Below are 24319 nucleotides of genomic sequence, written 5' to 3'. Positions count from 1 at the left end.
AATGGAGGTTAGATCCTGAAAATGGTTGTTGTGATTCAGATTTCAATGAAGTGAGTCGCAGCCAAGAGTGACGTCTCAAGGCAATGCCATGACAGTATTCGTGCACCGCTAACAATGAGTAATCTGCTGCCGCACTGATCATTTGGTTTGATACCATGAGGTCCTCATTTACTATTTCTAGAAAATCCTCTCTCCTATCTCTGGGGAGGTCATCTGCAAATTTTTGGACAGAGTCCCAGAGTGCTCTATCGCACCTACTCAGGGAAGGGTGCAACTAGCGACCTTCATGATCTGTATTGCACACCTTGCGCCCCATTGAATCCAATTTTCTGCTCTCCTTGTCAGGAGGTACAGAAGAAGCAGGAATGGTGGCATATTTCTTCACAGCTAGAATGACTACCAAGTCAGGAGGTGGGTCTGCTCTTAGGAATAGAGGATCTTGTTCCGAAGGCCTGTATTCTTTTTGTAGCCTTGAAGGAGCTGGCGGTGGATGCTGGAGTGGGGAAAAGTTCCATTGCAGGCTCCAGTAATCCGGACACTAACGGAAGCAATGGCCTTGATGCCGATCTTTGATGGAGCGTCTCCAAGATGACAGATGTCGTAGGTGTAGGAAGCGACATCCGTATGTTTAATTTCCCTGCTCCCCTTATCAACACCTACTGGAAGGTAGATATGTCGTCCACTGGTGGAAAACTAAGTTGGTTGTGAATCAGTCAGTCAGTGAATAGCATCTTGTTGAGAAAGATGAAGATGTTGTATGTCCTGGTCAATGTCTAGAGGTTGACCCTGTACGCAAACAATGGCTATGGTGTCGGGATCACATGGAAGATGAGCGCCAGGAATGATGTCTGTGGTGGCATTACCTATGGCGTGACATGGAGCATGAACGAGGCTTTGCTGAAGCAAAAGGTAAAGACTGAAGAAATGCATCGGATCAACCAGTTTAAATGAAAATTAAAAGATGAATTTTGAAGAAAAAAAGCCTAAAAGGCAGCGTTCAGTGCTCCAGGACCCTGTCACCAGGTACCGGATAAAAGAACTGAGGCAACTGCCACCTGCTGAGCACAATGGAATACAGGTGGTCTCTGCAGCCCTAAAGACAGTGCCACTGTTTTCCACTCACATTATAGCAGACTATGGGGCTACACTGCCTTTCTATTCCTCATCTCTTACTTTGTCAGAAAAGGGTTTGTGAAGGAGATTTGAGGTCTGGGGTAAACATTTAACTCATATTTTACATTTATAAGGGTGTTTTTAACCCTTTTCTAAGTACAATTTGAAGAATTACACTACTGTAGCCTGTTTGCCTAGGCTACATATTATGTTCTTTCTTAGGTGTCTCTACAGGCCTTCCTAAAGCAAGGCGAACGTCTACACTTAAGAGGAGACTATATAAAGGAGTGCCCCGAGATACCGCACATGGGCGGAACTATTCAAATGATTATGCCTTCAGCAGAGATTTCCTCGACAAGAGAACACACGCTACACTTTGGAAATCTACCGATTCCACTGGCCCCACATACATTCCACTAACTAGGAATACAAATATACCGAGATAGCCAAGATCTCTTAGATGGTAATCTAATATGTGCAATTATTGTCATTAAATCCCAAGTGGCCTTGTGGATGACACTACCTACATTGGAGGCAGGCCACCTAGCTTTGGCAAAGATGGTAGTACTGCTACTCTTATTGTACTACTATGTGCATGTACCAATCTTAATACCATCATGGGCGTTCAGACTGATCAACACTATTACTCAACCTAATTTGGAACAGGGGATGTGGTCAGGTTTGTTTAGCGAAACTACAACTGCCGGCAGAAGAGGTTGGCATGGGAGCACTCAAACTCAAAGCCTATTGCATAGTTGGACGACTACAATGGCCAGCATACTGGCTGGCCGGACACAACCTAACGGAGATAAGATACATGAAGACCCAGCTTCATAAAAGCCTACTACATAGATTAATCAGCCCCGGTGACCTCAGACCCGCTTCTGTTGCGTGTTCCCCATTTTGGAAGATGGCAATAAAATATACCGCTTCCCTGGCGCCTTATGCACCAAATATCCCATTATGCAGCCTACCTACATCTTCTGGTACTGTGACAATAAGTAGGCTACTTCTCTGGGGACATGGAGGGGGGGCACAGTAAGCATGTTGTTTAAGGAGAGCACATTACTAACACATACAAATTTTATACATGAACACGATTTAACGGACATGTTATTTTAACATGCCAGTTTGCCTAGATATATCTGTATCCCCCGGGGTGCCAGCTGGCCAGGAACCTAATAAACACACAAGTTTCTCCTGGCGGTTCACATGATGGGACATTACAGACATCTCATACGATGGCTTTACCATGCACTACGGGTCCATCTTTCAAAGTCATTTGCTCCTCTCAAAGCTAAATGGGAGCTTGACTTGGCCAAGGAGTTCACAAATAAAGAATGGGCCAGTTTATTGGAGTACCCAAGTAAAATCTCACGTAATTCAAGATATAAATTCATCCAATTCTCCAACTTACATAGAGTCTACTTAACACCACACAGGATCCAAAAAACATACTCCCCACGTTATTGACAGCCTGTCCCCGTTGCCAAACCCCAGAAGCTCTACTCCTACACATGATGTGGAATTACTCTTCATTATCCATTTACTGGAAGGCGATTCTTGGAAGCACTGTTAGAACTGACAGGTCTATGACACTAGGACACACCTGACCAAAGCATATTGGCATTATACCTGAGGCCCAAATGCCTGAAGGTAGTTGCACGCTTTGCAAACTTAGCAGTATAGCTGGTGAAAAGTTTACTCTTGAGAGGCTGGAAATCCCCACTGCCCCCTACAGTAGATATATGGCACGAAGAGGTGTAACACTGGAGGTAGTCAGAGAGCGAGGCAATACAGCAAGAAGAGAATAGGGGATTACGTGAGACACCCATCTCAATGGCGTGAGAGACACTCCTAGAGAGGTTCAGAGCACAAACACTGGAAGATGGGACAGAGGGACAACACACACTGCCCTTTAGCCTACACAGCTTTAATCCCACCGGCACAATCACACCTCTGCAACGTGGTGTACTCCACACCCCAAATTAGCAATAAATACCTACCATACACATACACCACAAGACCACACACAAGCATACCTTGACACGCTACTGACTCAGCCTGTGTGTTAGGTGACACACCCAGGTTCTGTTACACCAAAAGGGGGGTGGGGCGTGAGTTTATGGTTATTGTAATTTTAAGCGGAAGGTACTGTTTCTCTCCATTGATAGCATATAACCACATTTTGGATGAGAAAGAACTGATACCACGTTATTTATAATGTAATGTAATGTACACCTATGAAAAACAAGGTCTGTGCTATTAAAAAAAAAAAAAAAAAGGAGACCACTAGGTGGCCTAGGCAAGCGAAAGGCAATTTTTGGTCTAAGAGGTCTGTGTAACAGAACTCAGGAGCCCAAGCAGGCAACATGAAAGAAGTTAATTACCTGCAACTACATTTCCAGAGTCGATTTGATTAACAAATGTACATACTGTAATCATTTGTTGTTGTCAAGCTGGGAGTCCCACATTAACAATTACCTACCAATACGGATTTTCTTAGAAACAGCTTAAATCATGCCATTTTAGTAGCAAAGAGATGAAACTCACCTAATGATGTGTGAGTGGACCTGATTTCCATTCCTCTTAGAGGCTTAAATGATTTAGACTTCTATAGTAGTAGTGTGAAATTACAATAATTAAGCCTCTGGTCCAGAGGAGAAAGGGGCACAGGTGAATATGAATAAAGGCTGAAGAACTGTAATTACAAGTAACTTTTTTTCTTCTCCATTATCAGAGCGTTGGTAGATTTGCTAGCTTATATCAGAAAAGCAAGAGGTGTGCAGGATATATGCATTCACATTACATCCATAAAATACTGTGACATTATTAAACTGAAAATCCATAAGTGTGAAGATCATGTTGATGAAAGATGATGCAAAAGTCTTTAATTGATGGACGATATGCCACAGCCAAGAAGTAACATTTAGAAAATGTGCGGCAACTCTTTCATGTTGCAGATCTAAAAATGTTGTAAAAGGAATAGTGGCTCAAAGGGCTGTAGTGAGTGCCACTCCCCCTATGGAACAGTGACAGCAGATGGTAGTGGATGACCAGCCTTCGACAACAGAGTACAACAGCAGCAGCTACATGTCTTGATATGCGCTCGTTGTATTGAGAGCAAGAACCTTCTGTGTGGGTGACCAATAGCCATGAATAGCTTGACTGAGTGTGAGTGACCAAAGGACTTGGTACAGTCAAGGTACAATTTTAAGCATCTAAAGATACCCAATTGGCTAGTGCCAATATGTAATAATCAAAAGAAATGCTACTTCACCATCTCTTGCTAAAAAAAAAAAGAAATTACGCCTTTCGGCAAAGGCTGCAAAGCTGAGGGTAAATGAAGTAGCAAGGCATATGTTTAACAGTACTGCAACATGTTATCTAGGAATATTGTTTCAACACAGGCCTCCCCAAGATGATTATTATTATTATTATTATTTTTTAAGTTTCGACTTCATTTTTGCTTTTGGTTACCTGGGCAAAAAGCTGGATAGCCCTAGTTCAGGCTCAATATTGGAGGCCATGAACGCAAAATTCATTCCTGCCTTTTCTTACAGGCAACATGCTTATGTGGATAGGATTGGGAGGTGCTCAGATCTATTACAATGTAAAACCTATAGGGCTGGTTTTAGTTTACCTTCAAAGACAAATATTATAGGATTGTTTTTTGGTTTACCTTCCAAGTCGAGCCAAGCACAAGTGTACTGGAATATGGCTTGGTAAGGCAATCACTCGCTGGTAAAAGCAATCTTTGCATACATGCCAATAGCCGGATTGAGGAAGGAGACTCCCGTTTTCTGAAGCCAGAAATGGCTTTAATTTAAGTTTCACCCGCCTCAAATTGCTTCTGCCGCAATTTATTTTTAATAACAAAAAAAAACATACAATGGGGAAAATAAAATACATTCCAATGAGGAGGATTACCACATGTCGGGGTGTACTTGAAGCCTTGCAGATAGCTGCACACTAGGCCCTGAGGATCAACTATAATGAATTTAAGGTGATAGTAAAGAAACAACTGAAACAGGCACCAAAAGCGATGGAGTGCCCATTTCCAGTTAAAGAAGCACTTGCACTGTATTACTGACTCTTATTTAACAGTTTGCACAAGCCTTACTTCTATGTGCATCTCTCAAAGCACACTATGCACAAGATAATTCAAATGTTTTTATTTTGAACCAACTGAGGAAGTTCGAGTAAAGTAGATGACTTTCAGAAAAAGCCTGTTCCATGTAGACAGCTGCCCCTTTGCAAACTGAAAAAACACCCTCACTGAGATGGGGGTCTGTAATCGATAGATTGAGATCACAATTCTTGTCACAAACGAATGGTTCTTCCCCATCCAAAACGGCTGATGGGTGTGCTCATTACACAGACGCTTGCTTGTGATTCGGAAAAGGCAACAAACTTTTTTGGGCATTGTTTTTGCGAATTTTCAGATTTTGTGAATCATAGGGCTTGTGAATGAAAAACAGCTTTGTACATCGAACATCTAGTGATTTCGATCACTGTGAAAGCATGGAATGCTGCGGAATGATTCCCTCAAATGACATAGAAAAATACTGGTAACAACGGAATATTCAAACCATTTAGTCAAATAATCATGATTCATTGCTGCCACAAAATAATAATAAGAGTGGGAAATAAACGAAGAAAAACTCAAATAGAAATTGTATATTGGAATTAATATTCCTATTCCTAGATTTTTATTCTGGATTAACCGGAAACTCAAAGAATACACATTTTGGAACACTAAGGACTGCCAAATTAGGCTGGATTACATATACTGTATATGTAGTCTAAGCTGGAAAAGGCATGTCTAGCTATGCAATTATGTGCATTTCAAAAAATGAAAAGGGGGGTTCGAGCAAAGCAGATGTAAGAAACCGGAATGAAGACAGGATAGGGCAGTTTAAAAACTATAAGTAAATAAACCTATTGTTAACAGTACATTTTAACTTATTTTTCAACAAAGAAATTAAACTAAAAGATTGGTATACTTAGAGCAGCTGGCACATGTTTTCTTTGTCAGGGAAGGGGGTCTGGCTGCTGGGACGGTGTATCCAGTGAGGCACAGAGTGGAACAGAAGAGCTGGGTAGATCCTTTCCTCTGGTAAGCAGTCTGTCCTTTCTGGAGGACCTTCTTGCAGCCAGAGCAAGAAACTCGGACAGCTGGAGGTGGAATTGCAGGGACAGCAGGAAGAGATTTGTTCATGGAAGGCGAGACAATAGGTGGCTGCAAGGTACTCGAAAGCTGGGGAGCTGCAAGACAAAAAGAAATCATGAGGAGCCAAAACAATTCATGAAGAACCAAAACTAACAGTTGAAACATTAAAATTACCTTTAATGTTACCATGATGCCTTAGACTTTCACGGATTATCAACCTGTGGGTACTCCCGATGACTATCGATAAGACCAAAAACGCTTCCACACTACTGTGAATATAGAGTTTTGAATTCTGAACCATGTATACAAGGATACAACACACGCTGCATGTCCCCTTCACTGTGTATATTACCTCACCAGTTCTCTTCCAATTTAATGAGCCAGTTTATGTTCGACAGAGTCCTGAGTGGTCGACTTAAAGCTAATTAAAGAAAAGAGTGTACACACTAAGAGAAAATGAGTAAGCACTAAAATAACTATCCTACTCACACATCCTCACTATTTTCCACTAAACACGGGGTCAAATTGCAAAGTAAAAAGTCACACCTAGCAGCTTCACCAAAGAGATTTTGCAGAATTTAACAGCTCCAGGATTAGGTTTTAAGAACAGTGTCAGCTGCTTTTGGCGGTGGGCCTTGATGCGGTCTGTAGGCAAAGCCTCAGGCGATGCTTCAAAATTGTCAGGGATACTGCAATGCAGGTGTGGAGAGACCAAGGGAGTGAGTGAGCAGTGGCTCTACTTTCTTTGAAGCACTCAAATCGGGAATCAGCCTTGTTAAAAAGGCGAGACTCTTCAAAAGGCGTATGTATAAACAATGCTTCAACATCTATTAAAAAAACAAAACTTATGGATCTCATCCATGCATGGTGGCGGAGCCCCATGCTAGTACTAACCATTCAGCCTGAACAGAAGAAGGTTGTGTCCAGGCCTGAACGTATGATGCATCTTGTATGGTCTGTGCCAGGTTGGCATTAAATTCTTTGACTGCTGGAAAGACCTGTACAACCATGTCTCAATGTACAGGAGAACATACTTAGGAAGCAGCTGGTGTTGCAGACCTAGGGGGAAGGCCAGCTGGTGTAAACATCCTCTTTCCAAAATCCTCAATATATTTGGACTATGTGAGGAAGAGCAAAAAGTCGGGGCATAGGAAAAGATGTGGGGTAACCATGCCGTAGACGTTAGCACTACCAGGCTCTTAAGAGTAGTGTGCTGGATCAGGAAGGCAGTGTCACCTGCAGCGGGACTGAGGCATCATGCCACCTGTCTGCGCTTAAGTAGGTACGAGCAGAATTTAGCTCAAGTGCCCAGAAGGGTGTCGGTTGGGGCTTTGCTGAATGGAAGTAAAGGTTTGGATGACTTCTGAGCGGGATATCAAGCTTCCATAAGGACATTGGATTTCACCTAGACAAAAGTTAACTGATAAGCTAGAACTACTGCTGCTTTTCTAATGAATACAGAGAATGAGGTTGATGCTTCCTTGGAAGGGCCAGGAGAAGAACATATCCCCATGTCAGGGGTTTAGGAGGTTGAACCAGTATGTGGGGTACACCTATAGGTGATGCACCCTGCACTGAGTCCCGGCAACCCTTAGTGATACTGTCCGAGGTTTCTAATAACCAAAACTCTCAAAGGGTAGCTGTGGAGAGCAGCACAAAGGCTTATCAGAGGGGGTGTAAAGCAACTGCAATAACCACAAAGTCAGTCAATGATTTACACCCAAAAAAGAATCACACTAAGTGTTAGAAAAATAGAGTATTCTTTATTCACACAGGCACTAAACTAACTTTAGTATATCTCCTAACTGGAGAGATGAACACACAAAAATATACTGAAAAACAGATAGCTACAGGATATATAGATGTGATGTTTGGCAGGGGTGGGGGACAGTTCAAACCATATACTAAAATAAATGCTAAATAAAATTAGTTGATAAAAGCACAGCTAACTAAGACTAACTGTAGGAAGCTGGCTCTGTATATACTATCTCAAAGTGAGAGATAGTGTGCACAGAGTCCAGGGGTTCCCCAAGAGGCTTGACAGAGGCAATAACAGATAATAGTAATGCTCTATTCGTGGTAGTGTGGTCGAGCAGTTAGGCTTATTCAGAGGGTAGTGTTAAGCATTTGCCACACACACACACTGATTTAACTCCAGGCCAATAGGTTTTTATATAGAAAAATATTCTTTTCTTAATTTATTTTAGAACCACAAGATTCTTCTAAGGTACTTTGCATATTAAAGATAGAACTTTGAATCAAAACAGTAATGTACACAGTTTGGCAAAAAAAAAGGGCAATAAGCAATTTTACAAGTGAACCCTGCAAAATTCAACAGTTCCTGGGGAGGTAAGTACAGCTTAGTTTTTGAGGTAAGTAAAGCACTTACAAGTTCAGTCTCCGGGGCGTAGGTAGCCCACCGTTGGGGGTTCAAGGCAACACAGGGCCGGTCAGGTGCAGAGGTCAAAGAGGGGCCCAAATAAAACAGGTGCCTATGGAGTCTAGGGGTGCTCCGGTTCCAGTCTGCTAGAAGGTAAGTGCCTGCGTCCACGGGGAGCATACCAAGGGGGTTTTGTAGAGCACAGGAGAAGGGATGGGGTTGGGGATGGTGGGGGTGCGGGGTAGGGGGGAATCAGGGTTGGGGGTCCCAAACAGGCACACAAAATACACCCTCAACGGCACAGGGACGGCCGGGTGCAGTGTGCAAACCGAGGCGTCAGATTTTGTGTTGAAATCAATGGAGGGGCCTCAAGCAGTCACTGACGATGCAGCCAGGGCACGGGGTGAGGGGTGTGGGGGAGGAGGGGGACGGTTTGGGGTGGTGTCGGGAGGCTTCACGTGTCAGCCACCGACTGGGCAAGGGTGAGGGCCGCCTGCTGGTCACTGCTGCACTGGTGGTTGGAACTTCACAGGCCCGGGGGCTGCGGGTGCAGTGCTTCTTCCAGGCATCGAGTTCCTTGTTACCCGGCAGTCATGGTCAGGGGGATCCTCTGGATTCCCTCTGCAGGCGTCGTCGTGGGGGGGCAGGGAGGTCGGCTCAGGATGGACATGTCATTGCAGGAGCCTGGGGGTCCTCTCTGCAGCGTTTGTTTCTCTAGACACGGGCCGGGAGCATTGGGTGCACAGTGGTGGGGACTCACGCCTCTGGAGCGAGGTGAGAGTCCCTTTAAAGATGGTTTCTTCTTGTTGCTCTGGACACAGCCGCTGTCCATTGAAGTTTCTTGGTCCTTTGGCAGTCCTCTGAGTCAGCAGAGATTGCTGGGCCCGCAGGATGCATCGTTGTTGCAGGTTCTTTGAATGAGGGGACAGGCTGGTAGGGCTAGGGGCAAATCAGTTGTCATCTCAGTCTTCTCTGCAGGGTTTTCATGTCAGCAGTCATCCCTGTTAGGTCGTCAGGAATCAGACTTCCTGGGTTCCGGGTTGCCCCTAAATACTAGATTTATGGGTGTGTTTAGCGCTGGAGGCAGTAGCCAATGGCTACTATCCCGGAGGGTGGCTACACCCTCCTTGTGCCTCCTCCCTTTGGGGAGGTGGGCACATCCCTAATCCAATTGGACTAAATCCTCCAAAACAAGATGGAGGATTTTCAAAGGAGGGGGTCACATCAGCTCTGGTCACCTTAGGGGTGGACGACTCCTTGTTTTTCTCATTAACTCCTCCGGACTTGGCACCAAAAGTGGGAGCTGTGTCCAGGGGGGCAGGCATCTCCACTAGCTGGAGTGCCCCAGGGCGTTGTAACACCAGGCCCGAGCCTTTGAGGCTCACGGCCAGGCGTTACAGTTCCTGCAGGAGGGAGGTGACGCAGGACAGGCTTTGTTCCTGGTCACAGAGTGCACAAAGGCACTCGCCCCATGTGGCCAGAAACTAGTCTGGAAGTGGCAGGCTGGCAGAGACCGGTCAGCCTAGCACTAGCAGTTGTGCTGGCATGCAGGGGTCATCTCTAAGATGCCCTCTGGGTGTATTTGTCAATAAATCTCACACTGGCATTAGTGTGGATTTATAGTGCTGAGAAGTTTGATGCCAAACTTCCCAGTATTCAGTGTAGCCATTATGGAACTGTGGAGTTTGTGTTTGACAAACTCCCAGACCATATACTCTTTAAAGCTATCCTGCACTTACAATGTCCAAGAATTGGCTTAGATACTGTAGAGGCATAGTGCTCGTCCAGCTAGCCAGCCCAGTCTTTTTCTCCCCACCAGCACACACAAGCTGTGAGGCAGTGTGCATGTGCTGAATGAGGGGTCCCCAGGGTGGCATAATACATGCTGCACCCCTTAAAGACTGTCCCTGGCCACAGGGCCTTTGGTACCAGGAGTACCTTTTACAAGGGACTTGTGTGTGCCAGGGCTCTGCCAATTTTGGAGACAAAGGTACCATTTTAGGGAAAGAACACTGGTGCGGGGGCCTGATTAGCAGGGTCCCAGCACACTTTCAAATAAAGCTGGCAACAACAAAAGACAAAAAGTTAGGGGGTAACCATGCCAACAGTGGCATTTTCCAACACTAACACTCAAGAATTCTAAGCATTGGGGAAGTACTAAAGCACCAGAGGTAAGTAGCACGTATTCCCAGGGAGCCCATGCGCAGAGGTGTTACCTAGTGTCGGGTGTCCCACAGGATAACTTTGGTTAAGTCACGGTTAGGAAAAGTTGTAAACTGACCCTTCCCAGAGGACCCAGAGTAAACCTGTTGGGACAAGAAAGGTCCAAGAGTGCCCCCACCCATGCATACCCAGAGAAGTGGAGTACCTCCACCAGGGAGCCCAGGTGCATAGGGGTGAAGTTGAAGTCAATGGGGACCTCGGCTGTCCAGCTCCTACGGTGACCAATGGACCAGTTCGGTGAAACCCAGGCATGGATGTCGGGCAAGGAGCAACTATGAAGAGAGGGTACAGAGTCCAAACCACCCAGAGACATCCAGGGGAGGCAGGAGGGCATGCCCACCCTTCTCATGGATGCTTCTCTATTTGACACTTGTCGTGAAGATGCAGCTGCAGCATCCAGATGCTACAGAAGGATCCCAGGAGTCGTCCACGAGCTGCCCCACGCCGGTTGTCAAATGCACAAGGGTCAGTGGTCAGCAGGACCGCAAACAAGCCTTTGCAAATGCAAAAGGAATGTTTCACAAAGTTGCAGTAGTTGAGACTAGCAAGGGACTCAACTTTTACAGGTAAGTCAGAGCCAGCCTCAGCAGTGAGGAGAGCCAGCAGGAATCGAAGGAGACCCCAGGAGGACCCTCTGGCAGCAAGCACACGGGGGTTGCGAAGAAGCCTCAGCAGCACTAATAAGGACAACGTTGCAGAGGTTGCAGGGAGGATGTCAGTCTTGGAGCTGTATGATGATTAAGGCTGGGCCTTCTTGGAGCTAGGAGGTCTTTGAGATGAAGAGCCTACAAGCCTTGATGACGATGACAAAGTGCACAGGGGTTTTGTGCCAGCAGATCTAACAAGGGACCACCATCTTCCTGGTTTCAAAGATAACAGGTCAGACCTCTAGGGAGCTGCAGAACAACCACCTATGTTGCAGAGCCTTGAGGGGGTTGTGGGACAGCAGGATCTGCAAACTGGTCAACATCAAGGTGCCTGCGTTTTCAGGCAAGTGGCCCCTTCACTCCAAGGGAGATTCCTTATGGATGTTCTTAGTGCAGGAAGAGTCCTTGTAAATCTGGAGGATGCATGGCAATGAAAGTTGAAGAGTTCTTGCACTGCTCCGGGACAAAGTTGCAGTAGGAGCCCTCCTACCAGTCCTTGTCCTTGTTCCCGGCAAAGTCTAGCAGCAGAACCCAGGTTGTAGAATAAGTTGTGAAGACAAATCTGGGGCCCCACCCCAAAGGGCCTCCTCCATCCTGTTTCCAAGATGGCAGAATTAAGTGGCCACCTGGCAGAGCTCTGGGCACCCCTAATAAGGGAGAAGCTGGAAAGGGGGATGGTCACTCTCCTGTCCTTTGTGCGTTCTGCGCCAGAGAGGGAGCCCGAGGGCTCCTGCACTGGAAGGAACCAGTTTTAAAAGAAGGGCACTAAATGTCCCCTTCAAATAAGTCTTGGGGCACTTAGGAGCACCCACTCTAGCCCAGAGACACCTATTTCTAAAGGAGAGGGAGGTAACACCTCTCCACTAAAGGAAATCCTTTGTTCTACCTTCCCCTGCCCGAGTTAAGCTCAGCAGCAGGAGGGCAGAACAGTGTCTGGGGTCGGCAACAGCACTGGCTTGCATGCAGACCCTGCAAAGCTGAACAGGCAGACATGGGGGATCCTCTAAGGAATCCCCAAAGAACATGGTAGCATGCAACTAACAATAGAACTGGTGTAGTTGCATGATTCCAACATTTCTAATAGCAATCATGACTAGGTTCAGAGAAAACATTATGTAGTTGGACATCTCGTAACAACCAGTGTCCACTACATACCTTAGAATGGTTACCCTGTGCTTACAAAGCCCAGAAAATGGAGCCTGAAGTTTGCAGGAGTACTTCTGCCCGTGTAGGAGTACCTTCATACTTAGAACCGTGCACCCTGCCCTTGGACTGAAGGGACTACCTTAGGGGTGACATATAGGGTCAAAGTGCAGTGGCTGTGATATAAGGTAATCCTTATATCTGGGGTGAAGAATGCATGCACTATTTCACACAGGCTGCAATGGCAGGCCTGTAGACACAATTTGCATGGGCTCCCATGGGTGGCATAATACATGCTGCAGCCCATGGGGGACCTCTGGTGTACCAATGCCCAGGGTTCTTAAGTACCATATTCCAGGGACTTACAGGGGTACATCAGTATGTCCATTGTGGGGTGTAAGAAATACCAACCAATTTAGGGGAAAGAACACCAACACTGGGGTCCTGATTAGCAGGATCCCAGTGTACTACAGTCAAAACACACTAACACCAGGTAAAAAGTGGGGACAACCATGTCAGAAAGATCCTACTTTCCCCACAAGGGAAAGTGTCCAACCCATTGGGCTCTTGTAGGTCCAAACCAAAAGCTGTCATCAAAATATTGTGGAGGAAATTCATCCCCACCATCACCACCAAAAGTTGGTTAATTCTGGTCATAGTTCGATCTGAAAAAATGCTGGAAACCTGGAGGATGGCTACAAGGCAAAGATGCTGACTTGTAAGGGTGTACTGGGCAGGATGCGTATGAAGTGTTCTGGGACACAACTTCAGGACGAGGTGGAGTCTGACTTGGTTCAGAGATGGGTAGTGGAATCAATAGTCTGCCACTGGAACAGTCGACGTGACAGAGACCAGCATGGATCATAGTGCCAGACACGGGTTTGGCTCTGAAGTCGGAGCTTAACCTGAAGCGGGTTAGGAAGGCGGACAGTGCAGAGGGCGGTTCTGCTGGTGGTAAACCGGCTGGAGACCTCCGAGGATCTGTGGGGCCTGACAATGCAACAGAAGGTATAGTGGGGTCTTCAGACAAAGCCTTAACTCTTAAATGCCTCAATTTGCTGTGGCATGACCAACAGCCCAGGAAACTCAGGTTATATCTGAATAGGCTGCATGATCATCTCCTTAGTAGGGGGCTGGGACCATGAAGGTCTCCTGAAGTCCTCACTACTTCTATTAAAAAAAAAAAAAAGACAAGTCCCTTTTTGACTTGTGCTTCATTTTGTAATTAGACTTACCCAAAGTTTTGGACTGTGACAACAACCTGATACAGAAACGGCCGGAGTCCTTAACTTCAGCCAGAAACCGCAAGTTCAATACATCCTGCAGTCTCCAGAAACAGCTTTGCTTTGTGTTCGAAGATGGCCTTTGGGTGCATCAAGGCACACTACTCACATGACTTCTGAGTACTGACTGAACTTCTAACACCAGAGACACCACATCAGGATACATCATATCTGTTTGCAACAATCCATTAAAGGCTTTCACTAGTTTTAGGTTGGGGCATGTTTCCTTGCACGCTGGAAAAAGTGTCTAGAGAAAAGGCTCATCAACTGACAAGAAAAGGTTAGTAGCCAGCTCTGAAGGGAAGTAGCACTTACAATGCTGTCTTTACCGTGCACAACTTATAATAACGTTTTTATATTTAAAAAATGAGGAGGGTAAAAGCACGGGCAGAGGTAAAGGGAGTTAAGGGTCATTTTAGTGTTAAGTGTTGGGACCCATGGGACTACAGGGGCACAAAATTATCACTCAACACTTGTATTCATATTGCAGCCGAAAATCACGTCTCGGTCCCGCTGGGCAAACCAATCAGATTGCACAGTGAAATTTGTCGCATGATAAAATATATCTTTAAATTCTAACCCTTAATTTCTCTAAAACGGCTCAAAATAATTACATCAAATAATAAAATGCAAATTGAGAACAAATCTAAGTTTCTGGCAAATTTGGTGTAATTGGTTCAGCTGTTTTTCCTGAATCGTAATCTAATTTTACCTATGGAAAATATATGTTTTGGGCCCCTTTTTCCTCTGACCCCGCTTGACAGATAACTTCAAAACTTCCCAGGAAGGATTTGAGGGTAATTGACTTTTTTTTTTTTTTTTTTAAAAGGGGAAATTTCATGAAGATCTGCACACAACATGGTTTTGGCGGGGGTATGTGCTCCCCCCAAGATCTGCATATGTATACAAACATGTATATACCTATATGGCTATACATGTAATAATGTGTCCACACACACACAAGTGGTAAAGACACAATGTAATGCAAAGCATTAAGACCAAATTGTTGAATTACATGCAGGGTCATGGCTTGCGTTATAAAGACACATAACCAGCTCCAGACCCACATAAAAAGGCACGGAATTATACAGAGTGCTGAAAAGATTTCCAAATTCAACCTAGCGCCTGGGGATATTCTAAAGGTGAGGAGTCTGAGGTTAGAAGTATCCTTCCGAAGCCTGAGTACTACAAATTAAGCCTATCGATATGTAAGGAGACAGGGAGAAAACAGCAAAAATCGATTCCAAAAGTGTTACAGTATTGGAGATGGTCCCATTCAAAGAAAACTGCATAACGAGGAAAGCAGATTATAAACTACAACGTTCAGTGTGATAGTATACTGATGAATAGAGTAGATACACATAGTGGTGAGAGTTTCAAGGTTCTGTTGCACACAGTATGTGTACACAAAGCTCTGTATTTAAAAAGCTAAAGTATCAATATATCTAGGAGAAACTGACAGATAAAGCTGAAGCAGTGCCGAAGCAGTCTGAGTCCAAGGTATAGGTTTGGTGTTATGTTAGATAGAGCCAAAGATCGGCTATGTGTCATCCACGTATAGATGAAATCAAAACTCTATAAAATATTATATTCAGGGTTTCACCTAGTAAAGCCCTGTGACCTCAGACACAGCATGATCATACAACCAAAGCTTAATGACAACCAAGAACCAACACCCAGAATACACCACATACTAAATCAGACTCCACTCAGATACAAACCTCGGATTCATGGGGATAGTTAAAGGGAATGCCGAATATATTGCAAGGCAACATCAATGCACCTAAATGTGCTATAAAAATGCTGATACCAAAGTATTGTATAAGGGAATGTATCACACAGAAATACAAACATTGAAAAGAGTGGACTACTTATTCTGAAAGGTTTGCTTGAGAAGTCCTTTCAATTCAAGAATAAAATTTGGCTATTTAAAAAATATCCGTTAACAAAAAAGTAATTTTATTTAAGCGTCAGCTCTTAAAGCAGCTTTGAGCCATACTTGCTTTCTCGATAAATTAGCAGCTGAAACACTTCCATGATTTAAAATGCCATGTTAACATGTTAAATGTGTCCCAATCCCTTTACTAGTGTGCCCTGAAACAAGACAAAACGAGAGAGCTGGCTGATTACATTCAGAAATTAGTGTATGTGTGTTGGGGATCTATTGAAGTATTTCCCCAAATGTACAGCATGCAGCTCTTAGATGCAACCACAACCTGTAAATACCTCTCCCAGCCTGCAGCTGCTCACACCAAGCTCCTGGAGGCGCAATCTGAACATTAAGGCTTACCCACAGTGCACTAGGGAGACTTAAGATGGCACCTTGCAAAAAGCTTGCCCTTCCCCTTGTTAACACCTTTTAACTTCAGTTGGAGGCAAATATTTCTTAAAAGGACTTGAAAATAGTCAAAACTGATGCACCGGGTGATATGTTATGTGCCTGAAAAGCCTACAGCCACAATGAATAAATTTGGATACACTGAATTTTAGCTCAATTTATGTAACCAATGAGTACCAGTGTGGTTTACTAGTACTCCCAGCTCCCCTCTACAAAATTTACTTAGCTAGGTGGGGGCCCCGTGTTCGCATTCCACTTTCTTAGTATATGGTTTGTGTTCTTGGCATGTTGCGCTGCAGATTCACATGATGTGCATTATCCTGCCATCTAGTGTTGGGCTCGGAGTGTTACAAGTTGTTTTTCTTCGAAGACCTCCTTTCGAGTCACGGGACCCAGTGACTCCTCCCTTTCGGCTCCATTGCGCATGGGCGTCGACTCCATCTTAGACTGTTTTCCCCGCAAAGGGTGAGGTAGGAGTTGGTAAAGTAAGGATACTAGAGGTGCCCATGCAATGGAGTAGAAATGTATGTACATATTGTGTATTAAAGGAATGGAAAATGTCACTTACCCAGTGTACATCTGTTTGTGGCATGAGACGCTGCAGATTCACATGCTGTGCATTATTCTGCCATCTAGTGTTGGGCTCGGAGTGTTACAAGTTGTTTTTCTTCGCAGAAGTCTTTTCGAGTCACGAGACCGAGGGACTCCTCCCTTTCGGCTCCATTGCGCATGGGCGTCGACTCCAGCTTAGATTGTTTTCTTTCCGCCATCGGGTTCGGACGTGTTCCTCTTCGCTCCATAATTCGAATTGGGGAAACTTAGAAAATCATCGAAATTCGTCGGTATTGTTTGCGTTCGAGACCGGTTTAGTATCATCATATCGGCACCAACAACAAGACCGCTTCGGCGGCCCTTCGGGGCTTCCGCACTTAATCAAGGCCTGGTCGGCCCGACCACACCCGTCGGCAAAGAACTAATGGACCGGACCCCTTTCCGTCCGAAGTGCCACGCCAAGTATCCTTACACAGACCAGCATCGGGTCTGTAACCTGTGTTTATCACCCGAACACAGAGGATACATGTGAGGCCTGCAAAGCGTTTTGATCCAAGAAGACCTTAAGAGATCAACGCGCAAGCCGGTTACAGATGGCGTCGAAACAGTCACAACATCTCGACGCCGAGGAAGAAGAGATGCGGATATCCATCCAGGGTTCGGACTCTGATGAATCAGACGGGGTCGATGGATGTAGTCCCTTTACTAAAACAAGGGGAGTACATGACAACACTGGATCTAAAGGATGTGTATTTTCACATACCCATCCATCCATCCATCTCACAGGAAATACCTCAGGTTTGTAATGCAAGGCAAACATTACCAATTCAAAGTGTTGCCATTCGGAATAACAATGGCCCCCAGGGTATTTACGAAATTCCTAGCTGTAGTAGCAGCTCATATAAGGAGAAATCACATGCACGTATTCCCGTATCTAGACGATTGGCTAATAAAAGCCAACACTCAACAACAATGTCAAAATCACACGCAATATGTAATAGATACTCTGCACAAACTAGGGTTTTCCACATATTACCAAAAATCACATTTACAACCATCCCAAATACAACAATACTTGGGAGCAACACTCAACACGCAAAGAGCAATTGCTGCTCCAAGTCCACAAAGAGTCCAGTCGTTTCAAAATATAAAATCAAGCATGCAATCAAACCAACAATACACGGTCAGGTTTGTGATGAAACTACTAGGCATGATGTCCTCATGCATAGCTATTGTCCCAAACGCAAGACTACACATGCAGCCCTTACAACAGTGCCTAGCAAAACAATGGACGCAGGCCCCAGGGTCAACTCCAAGATCTAGTGTTGATAGACCGCCAAACACACTTTTCGTTTCAATGGTGGAACCCTGTAAATTTAAACAAAGGGCGGCCTTTTCAAGACCCTGAACCTCACGCCATTATCACAACAGACGCCTCCATGATTGGTGGGGAGCACACCTCAACAATCACAGCATACAAGGTCAATGGGACAGTCAACAAAAACAACTTCACATAAATCATTTAGAACTGCTAGCAGTCTTTCTAGCACTAAAAGCCTTTCAGCCCCTTCTAGCCCACAAACATATCCTTGTCAAGACAGACAATATGACAACAATGTATTATTTAAACAAACGGGGGGGACGCACTCGTCAACTGTGTATCCTAGCGCAAAACATTTGGCACTGGGCAATTCACAACAACATTCGCCTGATAGCACAATATATACCAGGCATTCACAATCAGCTAGCCGACAATCTCAGTCGAGATCACCAACAGTCTCACGAATGGGAAATACATCCCCAAATTCTACAAGATCACTTCCACCGCTGGGGGACACCAAACCTAGATCTGTTTGCAACAAAAGAAAACGCGAAATGCCAAAACTTCGCATCCAGATACCCACACCCTCAGTCCAAGGGCAATGCTCTATGGCAGCTGGTCAGGGATATTTGCTTACGCTTTTCCCCCCTCTCTGGCTCATTCCTTATCTGGTAAACAAATTGAGTCAAAGCATACTCAAACTAATACTAATAGCACCAACCTGGGCTCACCAACCGTGGTATACAACACTACTGGACCTGTCAGTAGTACCTCATATCAAACTACCAAACAGACCAGATCTGTTAACCCAACACAAACAACAGATCAGCCACCCGAATCCAGCATCGCTCAATCTAGCAATCTGGCTCCTGAAGTCTTAGAATTCGGACATTTAGACCTTACACAAGAATGTATGGAGGTCATTAAACAAGCTAGAAAACCTACTACAAGACATTGTTACGCAAACAAATGGAAAAGATTTGTTTATTACTGACATGATAATCACATTAAACCACTACATGCTTCCGCCAAAAACTTTGTAAGCTGCTCATTACACTTACAAAAATCTAAACTAGCATTTTCTTCTATTAAAATACATCTCACAGCAATATCTGCCTATCTGCAGATTACATATTCAACATCACTTTTTAGAATCCCAGTCATCAAAGCATTTATGGAGGGTTTGAAAAGAATCATACCCCCGAGAACGCCACCAGTCCCCTTGTGGAACCTCAATATTGTATTGACACGACTCATGGGTCCACCATTTGAACCCATGCACTCCTGTGAGATGCAATACTTAACCTGGAAAGTAGCCTTCCTAATAGCTATCAAATCTCTTAGAAGAGTAAGTGAAATACAAGCATTTACTATACAAGAACCCTTTATACAAATACATAAACAAAGTGGTTCTCTGTACAAATCCAAAATTCTTACCAAAAGTTATATCACCGTTCCACCTCAATCAAACAGTAGAAATCCCAGTGTTTTTTCCACAACCAGACTCAGTAGCCGAAAGAGCCTTACATACGTTAGACATTAAAAGAGCACTAATGTATTACATTGATAGAACAAAACAATTGTTTGTAGCTTTCCAAAAACCTCATGCAGGAAATCTAATATTCAAACAAGGCATTGCCAGATGGATAGTGAAATGTATTCAGACCTGCTATATTAAAGCAAAAAGAGATCTACCTATTACGCCAAACGCGCACTCCACTAGGAAAAAAGGCGCCACAATGGCCTTTCTAGGAAATTTACCTATGACCGAAATCTGTAAGGCAGCCACATGGTCTACGCCTCATACAGTCACAAAACATTACTGTGTAGATGTGTTAACAACACAAGCCACAGTAGGACAGGCTGTATTACGAACATTATTTCAGACAACTTCAACTCCTACAGGCTAAGCCACCGCTTTTGGGGAGGTAACTGCTTACTAGTCTATGCACAGCATGTGTATCTGCAGCTACACATGCCATGTAACGGAAAATGTCACTTACCCAGTGTACATCTGTTCGTGGCATGAGACGCTGCAGATTCACATGCGCCCTCCCGGCTCCCCGGGAGCCTGTAGCCGTTTAAGTCCCCTCAGGGTGCCATGCCAACCTCACACTGCCTATAGGTATAGATAAGTCACCCCTCTAGCAGGCCTTACAGCTCTAAGGCAGGGTGCACTATACCATAGGTGGGGGCATAAGTGCCTGAGCACTATGCCCCTACAGTGTCTAAGCAAAACCTTAGACATTGTAAGTGCAGGGTAGCCATAAGAGTATATGGTCTGGGAGTCTGTCAAACACGAACTCCACAGCACCATAATGGCTACACTGAAAACTGTGAAGTTTGGTATCAAACTTCTCAGCACAAAAAATGCACACTGATGCCAGTGTACATTTTATTGTGAAATACACCCCAGAGGGCGTCTTAGAGATGCCCCCTGAAACCTTAACCGACTTCCAGTGTGGGCTGACTAGTTTTAGCAGCCTGCCACACACCAGACATGTTGCTGGCCACATGGGGAGAGTGTCTTTGTCACTCTGTGGCTAGTAACAAAGCCTGTACTGGGTGGAGGTGCTTCTCACCTCCCCCTGCAGGAACTGTAACACCTGGCGGTGAGCCTCAAAGGCTCACCCCCTTTGTTACAGCACCCCAGGGCACGCCAGCTAGTGGAGTTGCCGGCCCCCTCCGGCCACGGCCCCACTTTGGGCGGCAAGGCGGGAGGAGATAATGAGAAAAACAAGGAGGAGTCACTGGCCAGTCAGGACAGCCCCTAAGGTGTCCTGAGCTGAGGTGACTGACTTTTAGAAATCCTCCATCATGCAGATGGAGGATTCCCCCAATAGGGATAGGAATGTGCCCCCCTCCCCTCTGGGAGGAGGCACAAAGAGGGTGTAGCCACCCTCAGAGCTAGTAGCCATTGGCTACTAACCCCCCAGACCTAAACACACCCCTAAATCGAGTATATAGGGGCTCCCAGAACACAGCAAGATAGATTCCTGCAACCTAAGACGAAGAAGGACTGCTGAGCTGAAAAACCTGCAGAGAAGACGGAGACACCAACTGCTTTGGCCCCAGGTCTACCGGCCCGTCTCCCCACTTCTAAAGAAACTGCTCCAGCGACGCGTTCCACAGGGTCCAGTGACCTCTGAAGCCTCAGAGGACTACCCTGCATCTAGAAGGACCAAGAACTCCTGAGGACAGCGGCTCTGCTTCACAAAGACTGCAACTTTGCAACAAAGAAGCAACTGTGAAACAACACACGTTTCCCGCCGGAAGAGTGAGACTTTGCACTCTGCACCCAACGCCCCTGGCTCGACTTGTGGAGAACAAACACTACAGGGAGGACTCCTCGGCGACTGCGAGCCCGTGAGTAGCCGGAGTTGACCCCCCTGAGCCCCCACAGTGACACCTGCAGAGGGAATCCCGAGGCTCCCCCTGACCGCGACTGCCTGCTTCAAAGGCCCGGCGCCTGGTAAGGACACTGCACCCGCAGCCCCCAGAACCTGAAGGATCAGACCTCCAGTGTAGGAGCGACCCCCAGGTGGCCCTCTCCCTTGCCCAGGTGGTGGCGACCCCGAGGAGCCCGCCCTTGCCTGTATCTCTGAAGAGACCCCTTGGTCTCCCATTGGATTACATTGCGAACCCGACACCTGTTTGCACACTGCACCCGGCCGCCCCCGTGCCGCTGAGGGTGTACTTTTGGTGCTGACTTGTGTGTCCCCCCACTCCCCAGTGCCCTACAAAACCCCCCTGGTCTGCCCTCCGAAGACGCAGGTACTTACCTGCTGGCAGACTGGAACCGGGGCACCCCCTTCTCCATTGAAGCCTATGTGTTTTGGGCACCACTTTGACATCTGCACCTGAGCTGCTGGTTTGTTAACTTTGGTGTTGCCCTGAACCCCCAACGGTGGGCTACCTTGGACCCAACTTTGAACCCTGTAGGTGATTTACTTACCTGCAAAACTAACAAACACTTACCTCCCCCAGGAACTGTTGAAAATTGAAATGTGTCCAGTTTTAAAATAGCTTATTGCCATTTGTGTGAAAACTGTATATGCTATTTTGCTAATTCAAAGTTCCTAAAGTTCCTAAGTGAAATACCTTTCACTTAAAGTATTGTTTGTAAATCTTGAACCTGTGGTTCTTAAAATAAACTATGAAAAGATATTTTTCTATATAAAAAACTATTGGCCTGAAATTGTCTTTGAGTGTGTGTTCCTCATTTATTGCCTGTGTGTGTACAACAAATGCTTAACACTACCCTCTGATAAGCCTATTGCTCGACCACACTACCACAAAATAGAGCATTAGAATTATCTATTTTTGCCACTATCTTACCTCTAAGGGGAACCCTTGGAATCTGTGCATGCTATTTCTTACTTTGAAATAGTACATACAGAGCCAACTTCCTACATCCTACAAGTCAAACACTACCATCCAGTCTCCCGGGTCAAGGACAGACAGGATGTGAGCTAGCATGAGCATCTTGAACTTCTCTCCTTCTTGAGGAAGAAATAGAGTGCAGATCTAGAATAGGACGGAGGTCTTTGTCCTTCCAAGGCACCAGAAAGTAATGGGAATAGCCATTACAACCTACTTCTGGCTTCGGCAACTTCTCTGTGGCTCCATTGGCCAACAGAGCCTTAACTTCCTGGGGGAGAAGGGATAGGTGATCTTCAGTCAGCCTGCCTCAACGTGGTGGGTTGGGGGATGGGTAGTCACAAAGGGGAGGGGGTAGTCCCTTCCGGTGATCAGCAAAACTTACCTGGTCTATTTTTTTGGACCGCCAGTGGGACAGGTGATGGTGAATCTTGCCACCCACTGGGTGTCCATGAAGGAAAGAGGAAACATTAGGAAGGTTTGGTGGCTGCAGCTGCTAAGGGGGTGGTGGACTGACCCGACCACTGGCTGCCCAACCCAGAATCGGTGGGTACTGTGTCGCTGGCCACCCAGAGACTGGAAGGAGTGCAAGTTACAGTGGCTGAGCAGATAGAGACACAGCTGAAAGTCCCTCCCGTGACCAAGAAAAGGAGCAAAAAACAGATTCGCATGGAGAGGGGCCACAGAAAGGGCCAAGCACCTGGCCTTAGCCCTATTGTCATTAAAGCATTCGAGCACTAAATCTGCCTTGTCTTTAAAGAAGTGGGAGTCAACGGGCATTTCAATAAGCGACACTTGGACAATCCCCATAAAGGGCAGTTGTCCTCAACTAGCCATGGAGTCGTTAAGGCCATTGTCGATAAAACTACTCTGCCCAGTGAGTCAGTCGTGTCAAGCCCACACCAAATTGTGAACATAGCTGCATCTCTCTCATCACCAACAGCCTGGGAAAGTCCAGCCTGGGAGAGTCCAGTCCAGCCCGGCCCGGGTCCACCCAGCCCAGCCCGGCCCGGGTCCACAGCCACCCCCCCCCCACCCCCCACCCCACACCCCACACAACTGGCAGCACCTGCACAACCATATTCCACAGAGCATGGGAATAGCAGCACCAAAGGCATGCAGGTTTAGCAGACTGCAGTGCCAGGCTGGTGGAAGAGAAAGTTTTCCGTAAACTGTCCAGCCACTTGGAATCCCATTCCAGTGGTGCACTTGGGAACGCGGCAAGATTTACGTGGGAAGTGGAGGGCTTGGACTACCAAGTCCTTTGGGGTAGGATGCTCTGAGAGGGAGTTTGAGTCCCTAGGAGTGAGCCGGTGGTGCCGTGCAATCATCCTGTCCATATGATACCCTGTGCTGGGCTTGGACCAGGACCCAAGAAGGACATCTTTAAGAGTCTAATTAAAAGGTGATGTGGTTCGGATATGGACACAATCAGCTGCAGCACTTCTGTCAAGAAGTTAGTCTTGACTGATAGGAAGGGCAGGATGAGGTCCAAGACCTCAGATACCCTACTCTCCACCACTGCAAAGAGAACTACCTCCTCTGTAGCCACAGTAGGGGGAGAAACCATGCCAGTATCTGGAGAAGTACCCAGTCCACGGACCTCACCTATTTCCTCACACTAGCCCAGAGCGTCCTACAGCTGGTATTCCTCAGGCCCCAGCAACCACCCTCCCACTCCTTCTAGAGTTCTAGACCAGACAGAGCTCAGACTCCAACCTGGGAGGCATGGTTCGAGGAGATGTCCCCCTGGCTCCCTATTAGAG

The 24319-nt window shown here is 46.0% G+C and overlaps 1 protein-coding gene across 12 annotated transcripts in view; it reads right to left on the bottom strand.

The window, feature by feature from the left end:
- The window catches only part of ZMYM4 (zinc finger MYM-type containing 4), a 1242519-nt gene that overhangs the window by 601425 nt on the left and 616775 nt on the right, over positions 1-24319 (bottom strand). For all 12 annotated transcript variants that reach the window (XM_069223800.1, XM_069223806.1, XM_069223798.1 and 9 more), the window contains exon 6: positions 6120-6381. In XM_069223800.1, coding sequence (XP_069079901.1) covers positions 6120-6381 — 262 coding nt within the window. The remainder of the gene's footprint in view (positions 1-6119; positions 6382-24319) is intronic.

Source organism: Pleurodeles waltl, chromosome 3_1, assembly GCF_031143425.1.
Source record: "Pleurodeles waltl isolate 20211129_DDA chromosome 3_1, aPleWal1.hap1.20221129, whole genome shotgun sequence".
Classification (NCBI taxonomy): domain Eukaryota; kingdom Metazoa; phylum Chordata; class Amphibia; order Caudata; family Salamandridae; genus Pleurodeles; species Pleurodeles waltl.
The sequence above is the reverse complement of the archived record's forward strand: the minus strand, read 5'-3'. Positions and strand labels throughout refer to the sequence as shown.